A 21,865-nucleotide genomic window follows, 5' to 3' on the forward strand; every position below is an offset into this window, starting at 1 on the left:
ATCACGCCTGTATTTCCGAAGGAAATGAAATTAATGGTCGTCGCTCTTGCCGACAAGGACAAATGGGTTCGTTTAAATATGACGGCTACTTAAGTTAAGTCATAAGAGAAACTGTCGACCAATTAAAAACGATTACTTTGCCCAGCGGGCAAACTGCTCACGACGTCCGTGACGTCGATCGGCTCGGCGAACGGAGATCTTCCATCTGCGCATTAACGAAAAATGGTAGGTACCTGAGCCGAGAGAAACCGAAACTTCTGTCGAGACACTCGGTAGACACGAGAAGGCGCGTTGCGCGCGGAAGGATGCGCGGCGATTCGTAAAAAAGATCCGTGTGAGAGAGGCAACGATACCAGTTTCGAAGTTCCGAGAACCCGACGGGGCCGCCGCCGTAACGATCATCGGGAAGGCTGGAAAAACACTAACCGCGCTCACGATGGGGAAGAGAGATTTCTCGGGAAGAAGGCACCGGGAGCGCTCTCGCTCGTCGCACCGTTTCTACGGTGCTTACATGTGTATTCGGCGTTCCCAAGGTTGGTAGGTAGGTATGTAGAAACCTTCCATACAATGCGCGTAGTGCCCACTTACTATCGAAAGGATCAATACGGGAGAGACATGCACCGACTTGCTTGCTTGCTTACTTGCTTGCTTGTCCGCTTGCCTACCTGTCTGCCTACCCTACGTTTCATGAATCTCCTTCGCCTGCAAAACTGTAGGTCACGCGGCGCCTTCGTGGGATATACATTTCTAAAGCGTAAATCCTTCGAATAGGAAAATACTAGTATTCCGACGGATTGTTTATCGCGAGTCGACACCAATATTTAACGAGCGCGTCTCAAAAAGATTTTCCTCCCTTATTTTGATGAATTTTCATGTCCCAATTGGGGCAGTCATATGTTACAGGTAAATTATCAATGAACGTGATCGTCGAGCTCTCGTGATTGCTGTTGACCGACGATTAGTGATTACTCTTTAAGACGCTTTCAATCAAGAATAGAATATTTTCCAAAAGAACAGCCATTCTGATTAAAATGATGATGAGCTTTCTCATTAGAGAGAAAAATCCTCGTGCGAAATCGAGTCTTAAAAGCCAGTGGTTCGCTACCATGGCCGTCGATATTTGCGAGTGTGCTGTTTCAGATCTCGCGTCCGTCTTCGCGATCTCGAAAAGCGAGAACCGCCGAGAGTCGCCTCGGCTATCGAGTTTCTTCGAAGCGCGGAACGGGGAACAAACGGAGGTCACCCTACCAGGGGTGTAGCATCGGGACAGTGCCCTTCACCCTCCTCGGTCAACCGCGTCCCGTAATCGGAGGAACTCGGCAGCACTCGTGTGTTCTCGCAGGACTACAACGCGGTGAGTGAGAGAGAGAGAAAGAGAGAGAAAGCAGAAGGACGAGGTTCGCGAGGAACGATCCGCAAATTCGTTCGCACCAGCGTTGCCAACCGTAAGCCAGAACTACAGTATTTACAACACCACGATTACATCATGGAGTATCAAGCGCGTCGGGAATACAATAGCATATGCAGACACCTCACGATACAAAAACGTACTGCTGACTCATCTTCTTTCTAGTAAATTTCTTTGTCCAAATTCCTCCCCTGCAGAGAGTCAATCGAAAAGTATGAATCATTGTATAACATTAAATCATACGCTTCTTAATCTCGCCCGTTCTCAAAACGGGATTACGTTTCTTAACGTTACGGGATTACGTTCTGTAAATAGTGTAACAGAAAGAAACAGCACTGAAGTGTGTAACGGCTGAAGAATGCCCACTAGCGTATCCGAGCGAGTCTCTTTTTCGCGTTGAATATGTATTTCCACACCGCGTGCCAAAACTCCATGCCGGATAAACAGATTAATACGCGGTAACGGCGCATATATTATCTGCAATGAATTTCGCCGAGAGAGACGAAGGGAGAGAGAGCTCGAGAGCTCGAGAGAGATGGGAAGGGCCTTCATTCGCGAGGATCTCGACTCTCCCCCTCGTTCCCTTTTACCCATCGTTGCTCTCGCGCCGTGTGTTGCTCCACCGCCCGCTTCATTGTTCAGTCGGCCAATCACGCCCACGGCTAAGGAGAGCTTGCGGCATCGCGCGTGGCGCTCGTGCGTTCTCGCCCGACAGACGAGACGGCCCGATTAGGCCGAATTCGCACGAGTTCGCTACCGAGCAGGCGGCCACCGAGAGTTGCTGGCGACCGAAGGGGGTAGACATGGGGGGGAAGTTGGAAACGATGCGAGAAAGAGAGAGGAGAGCGTGAGAGAAAGAACGCGCGCGATGGAGGAACGAAGAAAGAGAAGAAGAATCCGCGCGCCGTGGTCCCCACGAGTCGATTCGCCACCTATACGGAGACGAAGTGCGCAGCGGGCGGAAAGAATCGGGGCATCTGTAGGCGACCCCCGGAAACGGGCTATCGAGGTGTCCATTCGATTTCCGCGTATCCGCACGGGGGATGCCAAGCGGTCCGTGAAAAGTATGTTTTCGGTATAACCTTCCTCCCGCGGTATGCGCCCCCGTGATTAATCGATCGGGGAAGAGTGTCTCCCCCCCCCCCGTATACCGTTAAACAACTGCTACACCGAGGCAGTTTGCTTTGCCTTGTAACATCGGATTTCAAGTGTCTCGACAAATCTCTAAGAAAACTATCTTATCTATTGAAACACTATTCCACGAATCCGTTTGTACTCTGCAAAATTATAAGCTTACGCCACAAAGTTAACGTCATACAATTTCTTTAAAGTAACGACGGGCCCGAGGAACACAGGTTGCAATCGACATCGCGCTCGTAAAATTACCGGTACGTTTTAGAAACCGATGCGGCGTTAAAACGTACGCGACGCTATCGGCGGTCCGATATACAAAACTGGGGCAACGATTAGGAGTGGGGGCAGGAAATCGCTAATCGGGCTTAATTAGCCAAGGTTCCCAGTGCAATTGGGATCCTGCGGACGGTGAACCAGATATACTCCGTTATCATTATCATTGTAAGCCAGCCAGCGGGCGAACGCGCGGCGGGCTGCGACAGCCTACTGCCCGACGCAGAGCAGAGCGCGGCTCAGCTGAGAGCGGGAGGCAGCGTGATCTGTCGCCCTCGGCGGCTACGTCCCAAGTGGCGAGACACGGCCAGCGGGTGGCGGCGCGCGGCAGGTGCAGCTGACGGCGCGGGCGGACAGAAAGGGAGGGAAAGAGAGAGAGAGAGAGAGAGAGAGAGAGAGAGAGAGAGAGAGAGAGAGAGAGAGAGAGAGAGAGAGAGGGTGCTTTCGGCTCCTCCCGACGCGAGACGACGCGACACGATCGTCGTCGCTCGACTGGACGGCGGGCGCGGAGTGTATATAAATAGGCGGCACGTCGACCGACCGTCTGGTCTCTCACCGGTGTTACGCTATTGCATGCACGCCACTTCGTGCGGATACGCGCGCGAGAGGGGTGGTTTTCTCGTATCGACTTGCGCCGTGTCTCTGCATTACCGACGATGACGACGGCGATGATGACGATGACGATGACGATAACACGATATGACGGCCGAGCCCTCGATAGATATATGTATATGTACGCACGAGAGTCTTCCGGTCGGAAGATCCTCTCGGAAAATTCAAACGTCAACGTATCGTTTTCGATAACGTCGCTGTCAGTAATCGTCTTTGTCATATACTTTCTTCCAAATGCTTATTCGTATAAAATCGTATCTAATTTAAAAAAATATATATAAAAGAACGATTAAACAAGTACGTTGACATTTGTGGTGATGGAGTTCTGTAATTGCAAACATATATGCATACAGATGATAATAGTGCCTTATCTGAATTCTATAAAAATAATTTAAATTTTCGTAGGAAAAAAATGATTTAAAAAAAATAAAAGAAACGTGACAATAGAATAAATGACAAAATAGAATTAGAGCATCACGACTTAAAACAAAAGCATTTCAAAGTGCGTTCTTTCCGTTAAGAAAAACGTACGAATCTTTTAATTAATTTCATAAGCTTCTGATGTACACGATTCATTTCGCGACGCGGCAGGAACATTTTTTAATAAACTAATAAACAACGTGCCGGGTATGCAGTATCCTTCCGAAGGATAGGTAGCCCATTGGTCCACCGGGGAACTTCAGCGACCAACGGTTTGCCGCAGAGAGAGCGTCACATCGATCGCAAAACCAGAAGCTTCTCGCGGAATTCTCCGGCGCGTTCACGAAAGGGGTGCGCGCTCATTTCACTCACAAAACACCTATCAATCCTCATGAAAATAAAATAAAACAATATACGAAAATTGGACAAAACAAATATAGATATAGATATCTCCAATCTGTTAATTTTCGAAATCTGTTAATTTCCGATTACATATAGATTATACGTATATTAATTGAATGAATCAGCTGAATTACGCTTTGGAAATAAAGATAAATTGGTAGAAAATGAAAATTTTTGTAATTCATAAATTAAGTAATTGTGTACATCAATTAATTGCGGACTCGAAGAAGGAGCCCGATTTTAGCCCGAGAAATCGACGCAATTACGTCCCTCTAACGAAATAATTAAACGTAACCATAAACGGATAAAAAGATGCAAGGAGAAAGACAGGAGGACCAGACGGAGATTCGCGATTGGTGGCACGATAATACGCGGGGTCCAATTAGCGCGCGTAACGCTCGCGCTCGTAACGCCGAACTCGCGCGACACGACACGACACGACATTACGAATATGCGGAGGGAATATACCGCGGTAACGCGCACGCTGTTGCCAGATTTTTTTACATCACGTGTCTCCGCGTGCTCCGATTAATCGCGAGCGACGCGGCATGGTGCTTGCGTACGCCTTAAAAGCGCCCGAAGGCCATTACGTAAGCGCCGACTACGTTTCTCGCCGTGTGTCTCGCTTCAGCGACACCTCGTCATCGATCCGCGATTTCCATTTCGAGGCACGGCGGCTCCTCGGAAAGGCAGAAAAAAAAAAACCCCGGTGGGGGCTCCGCCACTTAGGGATGACCGGCTGTTGAATGGAGCGGCTTCTCGGTGTCGAGGGGAAAATAAATATAAGGCTCCTCTCGCGGATTTACGATCGTTCACGAAGTGAAGTTTAGGCGAGCGTATATCTCGATGTACAAAGCTTAATGTTGATTATCGCCGCTATGGACGTACCGACCGAAGAGAATCGTGGTGAGGCGGACAACGTGTGATGAGATACTTTTTATCGTTGGCCCAAACCTGTGCAACACTCGGGCACACGGGAGTCTCGTTTTCCGGCGATGACCCGGCCATAGTGCTCGCAGCGAAGCGGAGCCTGGACATATCGTAGTGATTGGGATCAATACGTTTAACCACACTACCACGCAATAACACCCCTGCTCGTCCCCTTTCGCCTCCATCGACCTCACTCTCCGCCGTTCGTCTCGCCCTCCGCCTCTCGCTTCCGCTCCTTCCCATCCGCTTCGCCTCCGTCGACCTTGCGGCGAATTCTTTCGTGTACCGCGAAAACCCGCATTGAGTCGCGTGAAGGCAAATTTACATGGCTCGCTTCTCTAGATGGCTCTCTATCTCTCTCTCTCTCTCTCGGTCGCTTTTAGCCGATCGAATCAACGTTCTGAGAAGGATACGTAAACAGAAGCCTATAAAAGCAGCTCTCGCTCTCAACTGACTCGTTATCCAACGTAAATTCACGCTCAAAGGCAGATTTAAGATCGGCAGAATGGATTACGCAGGGACTTCGCGTAGCCGTCTCTAATGAAAAAGTATACAGTGAAACCGCGAGATAACCGCGGAGGGAGATTCCATCGTTAGTAGGGAAATCGCGTCTCTCCCTCGCCGTTCTACAGTCATAACACGGCTTATAAATAGAGGATGCAAACAGTGCGAGTCGCGTACGGGATAAGAATACCAGTCGGGAGGATTTGTATAATATCGTTTACTTCCCCTCCCTCGTTCACATTTCGACGATCTCCTCCTCCTTCTCCTCGTCCGCCGTTGACCGAGGCTACGCCGTTTAATCGAGCGCGGGAGGAAGCGCCAAACTGTTTAAATATAGGGAACGATTTAAGTAATTGCGACAATGGAACGGGGTGCGCGACACCGCGGATAACTTTCGATTACCCGCGGATGTATCCGCGGCTGGCTGACTCTCTCGTTCTCTCGCCCAGTTCTTCCCCGCGCTTATACTCCCGCGGTCGCCGCGAATCCACATTTTCGCGCGTAGTACGTTAATAACGCTACGGACGGTTAATTAACACCGTTAATGAGCAAACAGATAATGATGATGTTAATTCGACCGGCATTTTCGGCGACCGCGTATTATTATCCGAATCTCTTATTTACGGGCGGCATATCGAATCGTGGGCAATGGCGCGGGCCCATTAGCGAGGCTCGCACAGCTCCGAACGAACTTTCCTAAATCAGCGTGACTGCCGCGCGCATTTCCGGCAGCGCCGGTGCATCGCTCGGCCGCCGTTAAGGCCGATAAGTCGATTAATAAAATCGCCGAGCGAGCGATTATCCGGGCGCGGCGTAATTAATCACGATTGAATCCGACGATATATTTTATCTCCATGATCGCTTTTCGCTCGTTGTTTCCTTCGAAATCTCGCGCCGATCGCGAGAAGGTATACTAGCAATGTTTACGTCCGAAACTTCAGGAATTATTCGCATTTACACAGGTATACTCGCACGGTAAACTCCATACGCGAATTCCCCGCGATCCTGTTTTCTCTCCGTCAAACGGTTTCCGCGAATGGGCGAGAAATCGATTTTCGAAGCTTCAGAGCGAAATTATTCGCGGGTAGTGGTACTACCCGGTGCATCTCCGAAGCGGTCGGGGCCGCCATATTGTTACTGGATGCATTCGCCAGAAGACACCCACCACACTGGTACACCGGCTCTAGACGCTAACTTTATACCTATTAAGGTCCGGGATCGATAGCGGAGTACGTACACTACGTATACGTCGCGCGTACTAAATACTGTATCGCATGTACAGGGTGAACGAGCGGTTACGGGCGGACTGGAAGTTTGCCTCTAACGAGGGAACGGCGGCGCGCGGCGGGAGGAATGGCGAGGAATCTCGAATGTACGACGGTCGAGCGGCGGTTTCGGGACGATAGCGAACGACCACGGGGGACGACGACGGCGACGACGGGACGGTGCCGCGCGTCGATTCCGAAGCGTCGCGCCGGCCCGATCGAGGAGCGGATTTAATCAGCGAATAATCGAACCGAAAATGATGAAAATCACGGAGCTCGCGTCGCGCGTAACGCGGCGCAAATTTAATTCATCGCTCGCCCAATAAACATACAATGCTGCGCCCGAGCCCCGAGCTGCTATTATGCGATCGTTGATATCACTATGCACCGCCATGTGCCGAGGAAGGAGCGGCAACACAGTGCGGCGAAAGCTCGGCTCGATCATTGCCAACTTGACGACAAGCTTCTGGCGTCCTGCGGCCACCTTTCCTCTGGCTCCGTGCGTCTCAACGCTTTAAGTCTTTTTATTCGCCGCGGGACAGCGTATAAGTACTACTGAGCGTAGGCACGAACGCGTTAATTGATCCCCGGGCCGATTTAGATCCGTATTTCAACGCGAGAGCCCAATGATACATAATGACATGTGCATTTTTTATTGCACGCGACTGCAGAATCCTACCAAACCAGTTAAAGATCAAGACTCCCGTGGATCTGACGTTGGCGACAGGACGAAACGAACGCCAGTTTTGAACGTTGCATAATGGCGGAGTGAAAGTAGTTGATTGATCAGTGACGGACCGCCAAGCGGATCAGCGGGGCTCGGAACTCTTCATTGGATTACAATGGCACTTATCAAGAGTCGATAGTCTCGGCCTAAATCGGCCATTTTGACGGCTGTCGTGACGTTCAGTGAAGAGAGAGAAAGAGAGAGAGAGGAGAGGGGGAAAAAAGTAAGCGGCGAAGTTGTCTTTCTCGTTGAGTATTTCGAAGTATCAAGTATTTCGACACACACAGATCTCGAAGCTTATTGAGTTGTCGCCTTATTTCTATCTAAAGTTGACTCAAGTTGACTCAAGTCGACTCCGAGCGACATTCTGATTACTTAATATCGAACGCAGCCTCGGGATTATGTTACGCGTAAACTAAACGTACTTTTGCTCGAGCGAACTGTTTTAGCGCGAATCGAGTAGGAGATTCGATTCCGGGTGTATCTAAAGGGTTAATTAAAGACCGTTTGGATACAGGATACGGCGGAGCGTTTCTACAGCCTGATACCTACCGCTTGTAACTTACATGGGGAACGGCGGGTTTCTATGCGGACTTTGGGCAAATGGAATCGACAGGGAGTTGAAGGGGGGGAGGGAAGGGGTTGGAAATGGATATATATACATATATATACAGAGTGCTGAGCTCCTCTCGATCGATCCTCGAAGGATGTGGAGACCAACAGAGGTGACTCCGAAAGAGAGAGAGAGAGTGAGAGAGGAGGGAAGGGAGAGAGCGAGAGAGAGAGAGAGAGAGAGAGAGAGAGAAAGCGGAGGGAGGACAGGGAAGGGGGAGAAATAGAAGAGAGGAGAGCGAGAGACTCGTCGAGAAAATAACTAATAGGGGTGGGGTTGCAAGAGACGCTGCGGATGTGAGCGGATGTGGCGAGGAAGGGCAACGGGCGGGGGGGAATGAGTTAGATAAGGATGAGAATATTGGGCCAAGTGGAAGGGAAACGAAGGGATGATGCTCGCGCTTGGAAACTACCTATGCCCGTCGCCACCGCCGCCGCCGGTACGAACAGTACTGCAAAATGTCGGGTACCTACGGATTCCTTCCGTGCCCGCGCGTTATACATATCGGGTGTCCCGGAAAGAGAGACGCGGAGATCCAGCGATCGTAATTCGACGGCGAGGGGGAACACCCGGTTGGCGGATGCGGTTGTAGAACGACGATCGCGCAAAGTCCGATTGAGTTTAAGTACGATTAAATTAATAATAAGAGCGCGCCAGATTACACTGATGACACGAAGTTGCAATTATTCCAAGTGCCAACAGATTCGCACACGGCTGTTCATACGCTCGAAGACTTAAGAGCGTCAAGAGCGCCAACCTGTCCGGATCTCTGTCTCTTGAATAATGAGCTGTAATTCAAGCAATCTTACGAGTGCGAGCGCAAAGATCCGCAAGAACAAATCCGCGAGTCCGATCCGCGAGCCGAGCGACGAAACAATCGCGTGATTGTGCAACGGGAACGCTTATACGAAGGCTTTGATTCGACATTGTATAAATAGCATAAACCTTTGCGGCCTCTAGGGTCTCTACAAATAGGGGGCCGCCGTTGTATAAACGGTTAGTAGACAAGCGGTAGACTAGAGGACAGGCGGCAACGACTTAGGTCTCACTTCGGTTCGGAGCGAGCAGGGCAGGGGCAGCAGGTATAAATCTTCGCCATTGGACTTCGGCCGGGCGGGCAAGCTCTCCATGCTGGGATTTCTCTCTCTCTCTCTCTCTCTCTCTCTCTCTCTCTCTCTCTCTCGCCGCAGCCAACGAACGATCGATATACAGAGAGCGCGAGTCGATAAACTTGGACTTCCGGTTAACAGGTCTCGAGAGAGACGCACTTAAAATAAGGAACGTAACTGTTCCACCTAATTGTAAGTTGCGAGTCGAGAAAGAAGAACGATGTCCCTGCAATGGATTTGCGGACGATTAATATGATTAATGAGCGTGGTGCTGCAGCCTCGAGAATATGGATTTTCGTCAAAAGTTTCGGGAACAAGGGCAGATCTCGGACTTCTTGTCGCGAAGCAAGAAGCCGTAACATTCCTGAACGCGATGTATGCAAGAAGCTTTAGGTCGCACGCCGGTGCATGCTGCACATCGTCGCGCAGTCGCGTGGGTGTGGGTGAAACTGCGTTTTATGCGCGCACGCATATCCCGCGTCCTTCGGCAAAAAGGACGAAAAAGGATCGAGCGGGACGAGATGAACAAAGAGATGCGCGCGAGAACGAAGCGCGCAGAAGGATCACCCGCTGCTCCGGCGCGCGATGGCGTTTCGAGAACGAGCGCTGCACGTATTCGTAAGGGAGCGGAGGTCTAATATAGGTAGTAGCGACTGGTGACGACTGTTTGCACACATACATCTGGTAAATCCGAGCCTGTTGCGTAGGTATTACCGCGAAAGTATAATTCCGGGGCGTTTGGTTTATCCCGGCGCGAAAGAGGTCGATGGCGACCCTGGGCAAGTCGAGTTACCAGAGTTACCTGCGAGCGAAGTTATATATCTGAGAAAATATCGCACACGAGTGTGTGCAGGCACGTCGATACGTATTGTAGGTGTGGGTAACATTTACACGTAGACATTAAGCGGCCCTCACGCGCGGATATTGCCGTCGAGTATACTTTGTCCCGGCGCGATCCCGAATCGCGAGCGAAATGCGACGTCGGATCGGAAAAAAAAAAAAGAGGAAGGAACGACGAGATCTTGGGAGAATCATGTGCGAAACATGTCGCTGCGAAAGAAACGGACGCGGTTATAATAATAACGTTATACAAACACAGTTGGTAATCGACGACGACTCGGTATGTGGGAGAGAGAAAGAAAGGAAAGAGAGTACCACCGGTCGTGACATCGACCATGTGAGAGCACCCTTAAGCGCGCCCCCTCCCCTCCGACCCCTCCCCCTCGCTCTCATGGCTCGACGGGCGCGCGAGAGCGCGTCGGGGCTCGCGCACTTGACTGCCGTGCTCTAAGTGAGAGCGCCACGTGACGTCGTCGCGCACGACCCCAGGCCGCTACGCTTCCGATAGCACGCGGACCGATCGCACGGCGCGCCGCGATTGGCCACACCTTTTCGTGGCGGCCGCGCCGCTCTTCGGATGCGATGCAACGATAATAAAACGCGAGCGCGACTGTGCGAAGACTCCGTCTTCGTCTTTTTTTCTCTCTCTCTCTCTTTCTCTCTCTCAGTTGAACGAGCCACCGGAACCAGGCGACACGACGCGAAGTTGTGATGGATGCAAAATGCATGCGTTACTACTTTGCGCGCGGACCTTAACACGCGAATGCGAGTGACCCGGCAACGCCGCCGGTCGGTCGGTCGTTCGGTCGGTCTGTCTGTCTGTATGTCTGTCGGTCGGTTTGTTGGTTGGTTGGGTCGGTCGGTTGGTTGGTTGGTCGGATGTATACAGGGTGTCGCACACAAAGGGTTATCCTTTGCCCTTTTAACGGGCGTATTTCGACTCCTCTCTTGTTCTTCATCTTTCATGCATTCAGGCCCGATAATGTAGACGTACTCGCGTATCTATGAATGTTTCGCTATAGCTATGTATGTTATTCCGCCAGTAGTTATATACGTATTGTTTAACCCATCGATCCCGATTCCATTTCTGGGACACCGAGTATTATTGCAATTTGCTTCAGATATTCAGGTACACATATATCCCTCCGATTTCCAGAAATCTAGAATAAGAGAGCTAAATCACGATCGTGGCCGGCGTTCCGAAAATGGAAACATTAAGACCGAACGAGTGTACTGCCGTGTCTTTAATAACGCCTGCATATTAGCCTGCATTAATGTAAGACGGTTTCGCTCTCCCTCCCCCCGCCCCTCCGCGGGGGATAACACTCGCGCTCGTCGATACTCTTTGTCGGCGTTACGTCATCGAGAGACGCGGATACTAAATGTCTGAATAAATGCAAGTACGATCGATATAGGCGGGTCGTTGTAAATATTACATTATACGAGCGGACGAACAAGTTTCTTACGCCGAGTACGTAATATATCCCCCTTCTACAGGATGTACCGCGGAAAAGGTAGAATTTCGAAGAAGAGCAGCTTATATACTCTTGGTGGAGAAACGATATCGAGAAAATACATTTTAATTCCACGTGTTGAATTACCAATCGCGAGCCTCTTGCGATTAAGAGCCTATACTCGTTCGGGACACTCTGTATACGATGATGTCGTAATTTGCCGAAAATAGAGTCGACGTGTACACAAATGACTCGTCTCCGGTAGAAAAGAACAACTAGAATCGTGATACGTGATCGATCCTTCGCGCGCGCGAATATATTGTACAGTTATAAATTAATCGCGGCCGGGTATGCTTAAATTTAACGGTGCATTCACACACACATTATATTATCGAATAACGTAAAATATAGTTATTAATGCGAGTATGTATTGATGTAAGCACTGAGTGTATATATTACATGTATTCGTATACGCGATCGACACGCGCGCTAAAACAATATGTTGCTCTGCGTAAACAAATTCTTTTATTCAAACAAATTTTGCTCCGAACGTTTTCGATCGTTCATTTTGGTCATCATCAGGCGGTACAATTACTCTTTCACATTCAATTATTCCGTTGTTTGAACAAAAGAAATATGTTTACGCATCGACGTATCGATGTACCGCCGGCTTGCGCTGATTGCATTTATATCAATATTTCATATCTACCACTTTATTTATATCGTCTCGATACCTTTTCTTTGTAATACGGTAGCTGTCATCGTCCACCACAGATATACAGGGGGGTTGCGTAGCGTTATTGTATTACTCAGGTAAGATACACCCATGGAAAATGTACCGTATGCGGATACCGCTATCGATAAATCGCAAAAAAAAATAAGAAAGAAAAGAAAATGAATGACGACGGAACGGAACGGCATAACGCGCGAGCGTCGATTCGTAAAATCTCGGGAACGGAACGTCGCCTTTTATTACGCGTGCGACTCGTTTCGTTTCCATAATGAGCACCTGCCGGACCTGACTCCAGCGTTTATTGGCTCTATGCCAGTGACATAATAATAATCGTCGGATTTTAACGGCGGGATCGGGCTGCGCTGCCGAGCGGGCTGCGAGAGCGGGACAGCCCGATTTTCTGGGTACCAATCGTCGCCGGGTATCAAGGGCTCGCCAGAAAGACTCCAGGTGTGTCGGAGAACGAGAGCGAATCGCGTTGCGGTGCGTGACAATTCGAACGTTGCGCGGTTTCGTCATGAGATAAAGGTCGACGGTGATGTGCACGTTGCCGGCCCCCCGAGCACGTGATAAAGCGATAAGTGGAAAATTTGCGGACGAAATGCAAGTCAACTTCGCCGACATATGTGGCAACTACTATTGCGGCGATCACGTGCTTTCACGAGCTTAATTACTCGTTTCAGCGGTTCGAAGTCGATAAAGCCGATAGTGTATCTATCAATAGGCCCGGAGTGATAATCCGTTAGGCGAATGCCGTTCCGGCTGGGACTATTCGTCATCGCCTAGCGTCATTACTTGGCACAATGTTGAGTTATTTTGTTCCCCCCTCCCCTTCCACTCTACTCGTGAGCTCGTGTGTTGTTCGCAAAACGAGAAGAATATCTTTGTATACGGGAACGTAAGAGAATAGAAGAGAGAAAGAACGCGCGTGTATGTGCTATAGGCAAGCTCACCCTTGCTCCGAGAAAGCGGGCCTCCAATAACTCCTGCTTCCTTGGGTCCAGGGTGGCCTGAAAGTGCTCCATCTTGACGCCAGCGCCTGTAACAACAAGTCACAGCGAATTACACTTCGACCTCTCGCTCGGTGGCGTCGGTGGAAAAAGAACGAAGAAATCTGCGATAAGGTTCGAGAAGCGTCGATCCACGATCTACGAGAGTACGCGATCGCGTACGGACCGTGTACCACACTCTCGAGATCTTCTCGACTGATTTGATCGCGAAATCGACGCGATATATCAGAGTAAAAGAAACCGAAGACGAGGCGAGAGGGACACGAGAAAAGGGAAATAGAGATAGATAGATAGATTAAGCAAGGGTTAGCCGTGCGGAAAAAAAAACGCAAGAAGAAACGGGCTCTATCGCAAAAGTTTCCGGCAGAGCCCGATGTTAAATACCGGATGGCGCTGTTATACCGACGTCTGCATTCGCAGAAATATAATATTCGCACGTAGAAAATATAATATTTGTATCCGAATTTTTACCGCTACTTCCTTACCCTTATCCGTAAGCACACGTGGAGATCAGAACACAAAATTCTTCGACAAGGCAGTTTAAATATGGATAAACGTGTACCTATAGTTACGACCTGTTCTTTCACGTTGGTTCGTACAGCTCTAATAACAATACTCGCCGCATCGTAATTGGCTGAAACAGGACCTTGGGTTCTGCCGGTAAACGGAAACTTTGACCGACAACCCGTAGCGTGATTATTACGGGCTTAAGGAACTTGAAAACGGTTTGCGTCTCGCAAAGGGGTTCATGTTTGGGCGAATTCGTGCGACGAAAAATGCGAGGGGGGGGGGAGAGGAAACAAGAGAACGCTTGTCCTCGAAGGTGTTTTCGACGCGTTGCGATCCGAATTCGGAGTAGAAAATTAATGTATCAGGGTAGAAAATTCAGATAGAAACGCCGCCTTTGGAACTGTGCGAAATTTATACCGGATGCCTCGACAACGGTATCCAACCACGGGCATCGTCAACATCCCCGCGATCGTAACAACTGCGACGCTCTGCGATGATGATTACCCGCGCGCGCAATAAACTGGACATCCCACGGGTCGTAAACGGCGCAATCCGAGTGCTATAATTAGCGTTTGCGGGGCCAACGTTATGTGCCGGGCATTATCTATTTCGATCAAACGGATTGGATTTAACTCGCGCGTCGATCCTCTCTCTCTCTCTCTCTCTCTCCGCGAATAAACCGTGCGTTTCCATTGTGCGACTTGGAGAGCACCGTCTCGTAAAATTAGCCGAATCGACAACGGCCGACAGAAATACTGGATACTTAATTCGCGCGCTAAACAAAGGCACACGCGCACACGCGCGTTGTTGTGTGCCCATCCGTCTTTATTATTCACGTCGCGGATGAAACTACTGTCCGAGTGAAAAAAGAAATCACCCTAGGGTTAATGTTAATTATATTCTCTCTCTCTCTCTCTCTCTCTCTTCTCTCTCTCTCTCTCTCTCTCTCTCTCTCGGGACATAGTTTCCCAGAAATATATAATCGTCGAGTTTAAACCGTCTAAGGCTAATATTACATTTGTCCGTTTCTGTCGTATGACAAAGCATTTCAAGCCTATTAATTGATTACAGGATAGAGAGATCTGACAATTTCTATTTCTTGCAGCCAATCAACAGGCTTGGAAAATTTATCGTACGACAGAAAACGGACAAATGTAATAGTATCCAAAGTCCACGATGTGCGGCATGTTTTTTTTTTGGTATTTTTACAACTAGAATCTTTATACAATAAAGGTCATCACACGTAAACAAGTTTTAGTCTCGATCATAACCGTAAGGCCATAAGCAAATCGACCAATTATAATCAAAATTGTGGTCTTGCCGTTTTAGAATGCTCGATTTGGCCCATCTGCTTACAATCGATCTAACATTTGAGACTAAAATTTTTTTTACACGTATAATGGCTTTAAGTAAGATATCTAAAAATTCACTGGCCAGCGGGACGATACGCGCACATATAATGAACCGGCAAAAGGTTCACTTACATCTATCGTTAATAGTCTTTAGTTTTCATAGATTAGATTAACTACAAAGGAATCGTTCCTCTCTCCTTCGCCTCCTGTTATCAACGCGTGTACATATATATAAAGTACGACTGAATGAGTCGCACTGCTCGCCGTTACTTTCGAGAATCACTGCAATCCGTTAAAGACATTATACACGTTCACGATGCGTGACCGGCCGTTGCGCGTTACCAAACGGCGCAACGTTGTTCTGCGCGCCGATGTTTAACGATCTTTTTCCATTTCCGCGGGTTCGGGGGGATCCGCAGGTGAAATATTCGCGCGGACCCCGGGCTCCTCTCTCCCGGGGCTTCGACGGGGGGAAAATTGAGAAAGTGATGGGATAATTGATCGTCGCGGTATGCGCGACAATTAAAGCCACTTTGGACCGCGCGCGGGGACAGCGCGCATCTGGCTGCTCGATAAATCCCGAGGCGAGTGAACGCGCGCGCGAAGCGTGCTCGCTCGTGCGCGCGCGCGCGTTCGCGAGTGCAGTAGCGCAGTCATTGAACTCGTCGTCGGCCACAATTTTCATGTAAAACGGGGGCAAGGCTATTTTATTCGTAGTGCCTGGGATAGGCGAGCGGACTCGCCGAGTGAGAGAAGATAGACGCGGTTCGCGTCGAGGCGCAGGATTTAATTGTGCAATCCGAAACAATGCGCTTTTACGACACAGCGTGTAACGTCGCGCGCGCGACGAATATCGCGAAGGGGTATATACTTCGATTTCGTCGCTTCAAAAAAATTACACGACGATTACTGTCGACTCGACGAGTACAACTGCGCAACAAAGACGACTTCCCCGATTGACGTGAAAATTTTTATCTCCCCCTCCCCCCTCACCCACCCACCTCGCCTCTACCTTCGTGAGTTTTGAAGCCGACACCGGCTTCTTTATTAGCTTTGCACGAAACGACGGCGACGTTTACATCGGAGAAGTGTCACAGCGGCCAACGGCTGGAATTTCATTCGTTCTACAAAAGGCGCGGAGAAAGCGAGGCGCTAGCAACAATGTGAGACGCTGCTGCTCAGGATATTTCGCGAGCGCAGTTCTTATACACGGCGAATCGCATTACGCGCGCACGCGCGCGAGCGCGTCCATCGGCCGCGCCGCGGCCGAATATCCTCCGCATCCTCCGAAAAAGTGTGCCATCCGAACGAACGAACGAACGAACGAACGAACGAACGTAGGACGGGACGCAAAGAGCGTCTCTCCCCGCGTCCAGCGACCACCGCGACGCCCGTCGAGAAATAAATCCACTTGTTGTGTTGCCGGACAATGCCTGAAACGCGACAACAGAGGTTGTCGAGGGGGCAAGAGAGAGCAGCGCGGGGCGTCACTGTCGTCGCTCACTCTGTCGTGACTGGCGACATTTGCAGAGGGATGACTAATTAAGACGCGCGATTTCACGGGTATCTGTCGCGGTTCTCGTTGTGATAAAAATAATAATAATAATAATAATAAAAAGAAACGAGAGAAGCCATCGTGTTTCATCAATGGACGCGCGAGTGCAACTTTACGCAACGCGGGGACGCACAGCGGTTCGCATACTGCCACGATAATCGTCGCATTCCTGCACGAAGCAGGTGTATCGCTTATCTGTAAGAAATAAATACTTTGTTTCCAATAATGAATGTTTCTTTTTCAGCTCTCCTTGTATCATCGACACTCTCCATTTTGTATTTTCCCTCCGCGATAAAACGGAAGGCATTAGTCGGTTAATGTGCAACGTTATCGGAAAGTTCGGAGAGTTGCGCCGCGCGGGTTTATATTGTAAAGACTTACAATTAGCGCGGGGATCTTATTTTCACAGGAGAGAAAATCTCTCCCCGCGCAGGACACTCGGCCAACGTAAAGGAGGAGATATTCCACGTGGAAAAATTTCACTCGTAATACCGTAAGCGGATCGGCCAATAACAGTCGAGCGTTCTAAAACGTAAGGTCACAATTTTGATTGCGATTGGTTTCTCGGACCGATTTGCTTGCGGTCTTAAGGTCCATCTACAATGAGAGCAGTAAATCGTAAGCCGTAAGAAATTAACCAATTATAGTCGAATATAAGAATAATTGACTACGATTTGTCAATTTCTTTACGGCTCACGACTTACTACTCTCATTGTAGCTGGACCTTTAAACCTGTTCTACAATAGAGTAGGCGTAGTTTACAACTGGTTGTAGTTGTAAGAATTCATCAGTCACAGTCAAAGAATATTCGACTGCGACTGGTCAGTTCAGAATTCTACAACCACTTAGAACAGCCCTTACGATTACGACTAAACCTGCTTTACGTGTGATGGCCTTAAAGGTCCATCTACAATGAGAGGAGTAAGCAGTAAGCCGTAAGAAATTGAACAATCACAATCAAATATGAGAAGAATAATTGGCTGTAATTGGTAAATTTCTTACGGTTTACGGACTTACTCTTCTCATTGTAGATGGACCTTAAAATGACGAACTCGTGTGGACTCACCGAATTCGTCATGGATTTTTACTCTAACAAATTCGCAATTAATTGTTTGAGAGATAGCGTGTATAACCCGAACGAGAATCAACTGAGACCTTCAATATTATATCTCAGTGAATGCTGTGAGATCGGCACGGACGAGAAGTTTACATAGTTCTTTTCGGAGCGAGACTGCATACAAAGCGGACTTACTGGAAATGACAAAAAGACGACGAAATTTTCTGATATAATTGGTATTGCGATCCGCGCGAAATCGCTCGCGAGAATCGCTCGCGTTATCGCGCCGTATGATTTTCGCAATACAACGAAAGATTTCAAAACATAGTTCGCCTATCGCCTAACGAACGTTTCTCAAGGTTATTTTCGTATCTCACACGCGTATTTTTACAGGCAAGGTGAATAAAAAATTACCGCCAGCGGAGAGCTATACAATACGCGCGCATAGCAATCGGCTTGGGACAAAATAAGTTTTTGCGGTTGTCGAAGTGGCACTAAAGCGTTCGCATCTCGTAATACGTGTACATATACATAAACGTAATTGAGAGTGGTCGACCGACGGTGTGTCCGCCTCGGCTGATTTATCCTCTCGGCGTTACTTATCTAATCTCGTGTATTATAAGCCCGAAATAACATCCGTATTTTCATACACCGGGCGTCCCGAAATTATCCGAGTGTGCAACGAGAACGCAGAGGAAATCGCTCTCGGAATACCCTTCCCCTCCCTCACCCCTCCCACCCTGTCGCTTTCGATCGTCTTACAGCTCGGAGAGAATCTCGTTCGAGTCGCTCGACACTTTCGGTTAAGCGGCGAAAGGGTTAAAAATAGAGAACCGACGAGTTATGAATACAGAGAGAAGGATGTGTGTGTGAGTGTGTATGTTATAGAAATGGACACTTACCACCACCAGAGTTCCAGCAATTATCAGTCATCCCTGTTTATCCATCTGCGGAGTTGGCACTACATTATAATTACACTGATCCAACTCGCTCGAATGTCTCCTCGCGGCGCGTTGGTCCTTGACGGCAGCGGCGGCGACGTCGTCGTTACGCGCGCGCCGGATACACTTTTCATGAGCCCTTATAGTGTTAGCCGCCCGACAAAACTCTCAGCTCCGCCGCATCGCTTTACACCAATGAGAGCACCTGTCTCATTATTGATCTCACACTACACTCTCGATCGCGATGTACCGGGTGGACCGCACCGCACCGCACCGCGAGGACCATCCGTAAAGGTTTTCGCGCACTCCCGGCCGCCCGCGGTGGGCCACCACTTCCGCCGACAAGTGAAGCTGGGATCTCCTCTCTGTAACATCAACGATCACGCGCGTCTACACAACCGCTACGTTTTCCATTTTTCTCTCTCTCTCTCTTTTTCTCTCTTCTGAGCCGTTTTTCGACTTGTGAGCCGGTCGGTCCACTTTAATCGCCGACGATTGTCCTATCGAACGCTTTATCATCGATCGGCCGTCTCCGCGCTTCGAGGCTCAGGCCCGTCGCGGCGTTACATCTGCGTATGGCGAATTTTTCGAGCTCCTCGATTGGCCGTAGGCTGAGGAAGTTCGATGTTCTCGGAATCACATCTCTATCCTGCGGCCAATCGACACAAAGCCCGAAAGAATTTGTCGTGCGACAAATATTTGGCCTTGCTCCGCGGAGTACTTCGTTCCGTTCGTTCCCGGGGAAGACACGTGCGCACGCCGCGCCGCACGTTACGAGCACCGTTATCCTCTTATTACGAGATATATACCCCTCCCGTCGTCATCGTCGTCGTCTTCGTCGTCGTCTCATCGAAGGGAATCAAAGCCGGCCGCGAACGGATCGATCGTGTTAACGAGGCGAATCGCGTATCGCTTCTCAAATTAGAGCCGGAATAACCGTCTGCGCTAGGAATTCATTAACGACGTACGGTGTTACTGTACGTATTATCGAGTCGGCCGGCCGTCCGGAGGAATTACACGAATATAACGAACGGATGAATCCCGGGAGAAAATAAGCGACGATCGGACGGCGAATCGACGGCGCGCCACTTTGCGCGTATCCTCGAGTATCCTTATCCGCGCACGGGCCCGAATACTCGCGCGAGAGATTTTCACCTCGGGAATACATTAATTTCACCGTGCGCTCATCCGCCGTAATATCAGAAGGAAAGCCAAGAGGGGAGAGGGGGGTGGAGGGGGGGGGGACAGGCTGACGTGCCGCTACGTAAGAGTATACTACCAGGTGCAGCAATGCGCATAATGGCGGCATGATAAATCGGAAACCCATCCCGAATGAACGCGAGCGCGAAATTCGAACGTTAGAAAAAAAAAGAAAAAGAAAAAGATGTAACGCGCACGCGATGAACTTTCCGCTGGAAACCGATTTTTTTTTTCTACGGGTACCATTATTACACTCGTCGCGCGACAAATTTTTCAAAGCACTGTCAAACGGCCGCGCGACAGAGAAGTTCACTCCGAGTCTTTGGACATTATCTTGCAATCAATCAACACGTTTGAAGAATTTGTTGACAAATTCGTATGACAAGTGAAACATTATCCACGTCGCGAGTCTCATTTGTTTTCGCTCTGTTTTGAAAGAGCGGACGAATGTATGTTTTGTTAAGAATAACATAAAAATAAAAAAAAAGAGTAAGAAATGCAGCTGGAAAGAACGACGCTCGAAATCCTCGCGAAATTCAAACGGATCCTAAGGAGGTGAGGGATGAGGTTATGTCCCGATGTAAACCAAGGGCGCCCGGCATTTTCGAGGGCCGCTCGGACTTAAGCCCGAACTACGCGGGACGGATCGACGCGGACGGCGGCACGCGATATCGCGTTCAATCGATTCGAACGAATTTCTATCGCGTGTCGGGACATAATGTAGGAGTACAAAAAAAAAGTCGCTTAAAAATCGAACGACGAGGCTCTCGCTTTGAAATCTTAAAGATGGCGTTAATCGCCGATAATTAAAACTCCTTTTTTTTCTCTGCCTCGTGTCGCAGTTAACGCCGAGTCGCACACGAGGGGATTATTAATGACGCGACGTCGGATGTGAACGACGGTACGTACACGATCGCGGCGTGTCCCCAGGACGCACGGCCGCGTCTTTGCTCGCGTAGGATCGCGTCACTTATTCTCACGGTTCGTCGCGTCCCCCGGACCTTACTTGGCCCCGACATTCGGCGTCGACAAAATTACAGCGCAACAATACCGACCGCGTAGGCGCCGGCTTTTGGCCAAAGAGAGAGAGAAAGAGGGAGAGAGAGAGCAAATTGATCGAGACAGACGGCTGACACGGTCGGCGCGACCGGCCGTTTAAACCTCTCGCCGATCGATCCGATCTTCCGCAAGAGAAAATCCCGGTCTGCGATCCGTCCCGCGATTCTGCGGCGTCCGCGGCGCGAATGTTACCGCGAATATTATCGGAATGTTATCGGCCGCGATTGGCCTCCGCGCGCTGATGTTATCCCCGAGCGGGCTTCGCGCAACCCGCTCTCGAAAAACGGCTCAGTTTGCGTGGTAGACGCGCGAGAGAGTCGAACGTGAAAGACGAGGCGAGGCGAGACGAGGCGAGACGAAACGGGATGGACGGGACGGGACGGGACGAAGCGAGGCGAGGCGACAACAACGGCGGCGACGACGACGACAAGGCGATGGCTCGGGTCGTCGAGGCCTGCCTGTGCTTGCCTGCCTGCCTGCCTTCCTCCCTCCCGCCCTCCCTCCCGGCCGCCTCCCAGTCTTCTCGCGACGTCCAGCCGGAGACTTGGAGGTTACACACGGCGAGTAATCGATTCACCGCTCCAACAACGCACTCCTTCGAGACCGCAAGAAAGAGACGACGGTACCCCCGACGGGACGCGCGTCGCGACTCACTTGTTTCTTTCTCTTTTTCCTTTGACTCCTCTTGTGTACTCCTGTTTTTCTTCTCTCTTCCTTCTTCGTTCCGGCCGGCGGTCTCCTCTCGCCGCGTTCACGC

The 21,865-nt window shown here is 49.8% G+C and overlaps 1 protein-coding gene across 4 annotated transcripts in view; it reads right to left on the reverse strand.

The window, feature by feature from the left end:
- Positions 1–18,896, reverse strand: part of LOC105452328 (serine/threonine-protein kinase tousled-like 2) — a 39,856-nt gene extending 20,960 nt beyond the window's left edge. For 3 of the 4 annotated variants that reach the window (XR_974723.1, XM_011693326.1, XM_011693323.1), the window contains exons 1-2: positions 18,811–18,896; positions 13,378–13,463 (exon numbers count right to left, since the gene is read on the reverse strand). Coding sequence is in view for 2 of the 4 variants with exons in the window: in XM_011693326.1 (XP_011691628.1) it covers positions 13,378–13,463; positions 18,811–18,841 (117 nt within the window). In the remaining 2 variants the exon portion in view is untranslated. The remainder of the gene's footprint in view (positions 1–13,377; positions 13,464–18,810) is intronic. The other variant, XM_011693329.1, reaches the window with a different exon arrangement.
- Positions 18,897–21,865: the final 2,969 nt, after the last annotated feature.

Source organism: Wasmannia auropunctata, unplaced genomic scaffold (genome assembly GCF_000956235.1).
Source record: "Wasmannia auropunctata unplaced genomic scaffold, wasmannia.A_1.0 LD336033.1, whole genome shotgun sequence".
NCBI classification, from domain to species: Eukaryota; Metazoa; Arthropoda; class Insecta; order Hymenoptera; family Formicidae; genus Wasmannia; species Wasmannia auropunctata.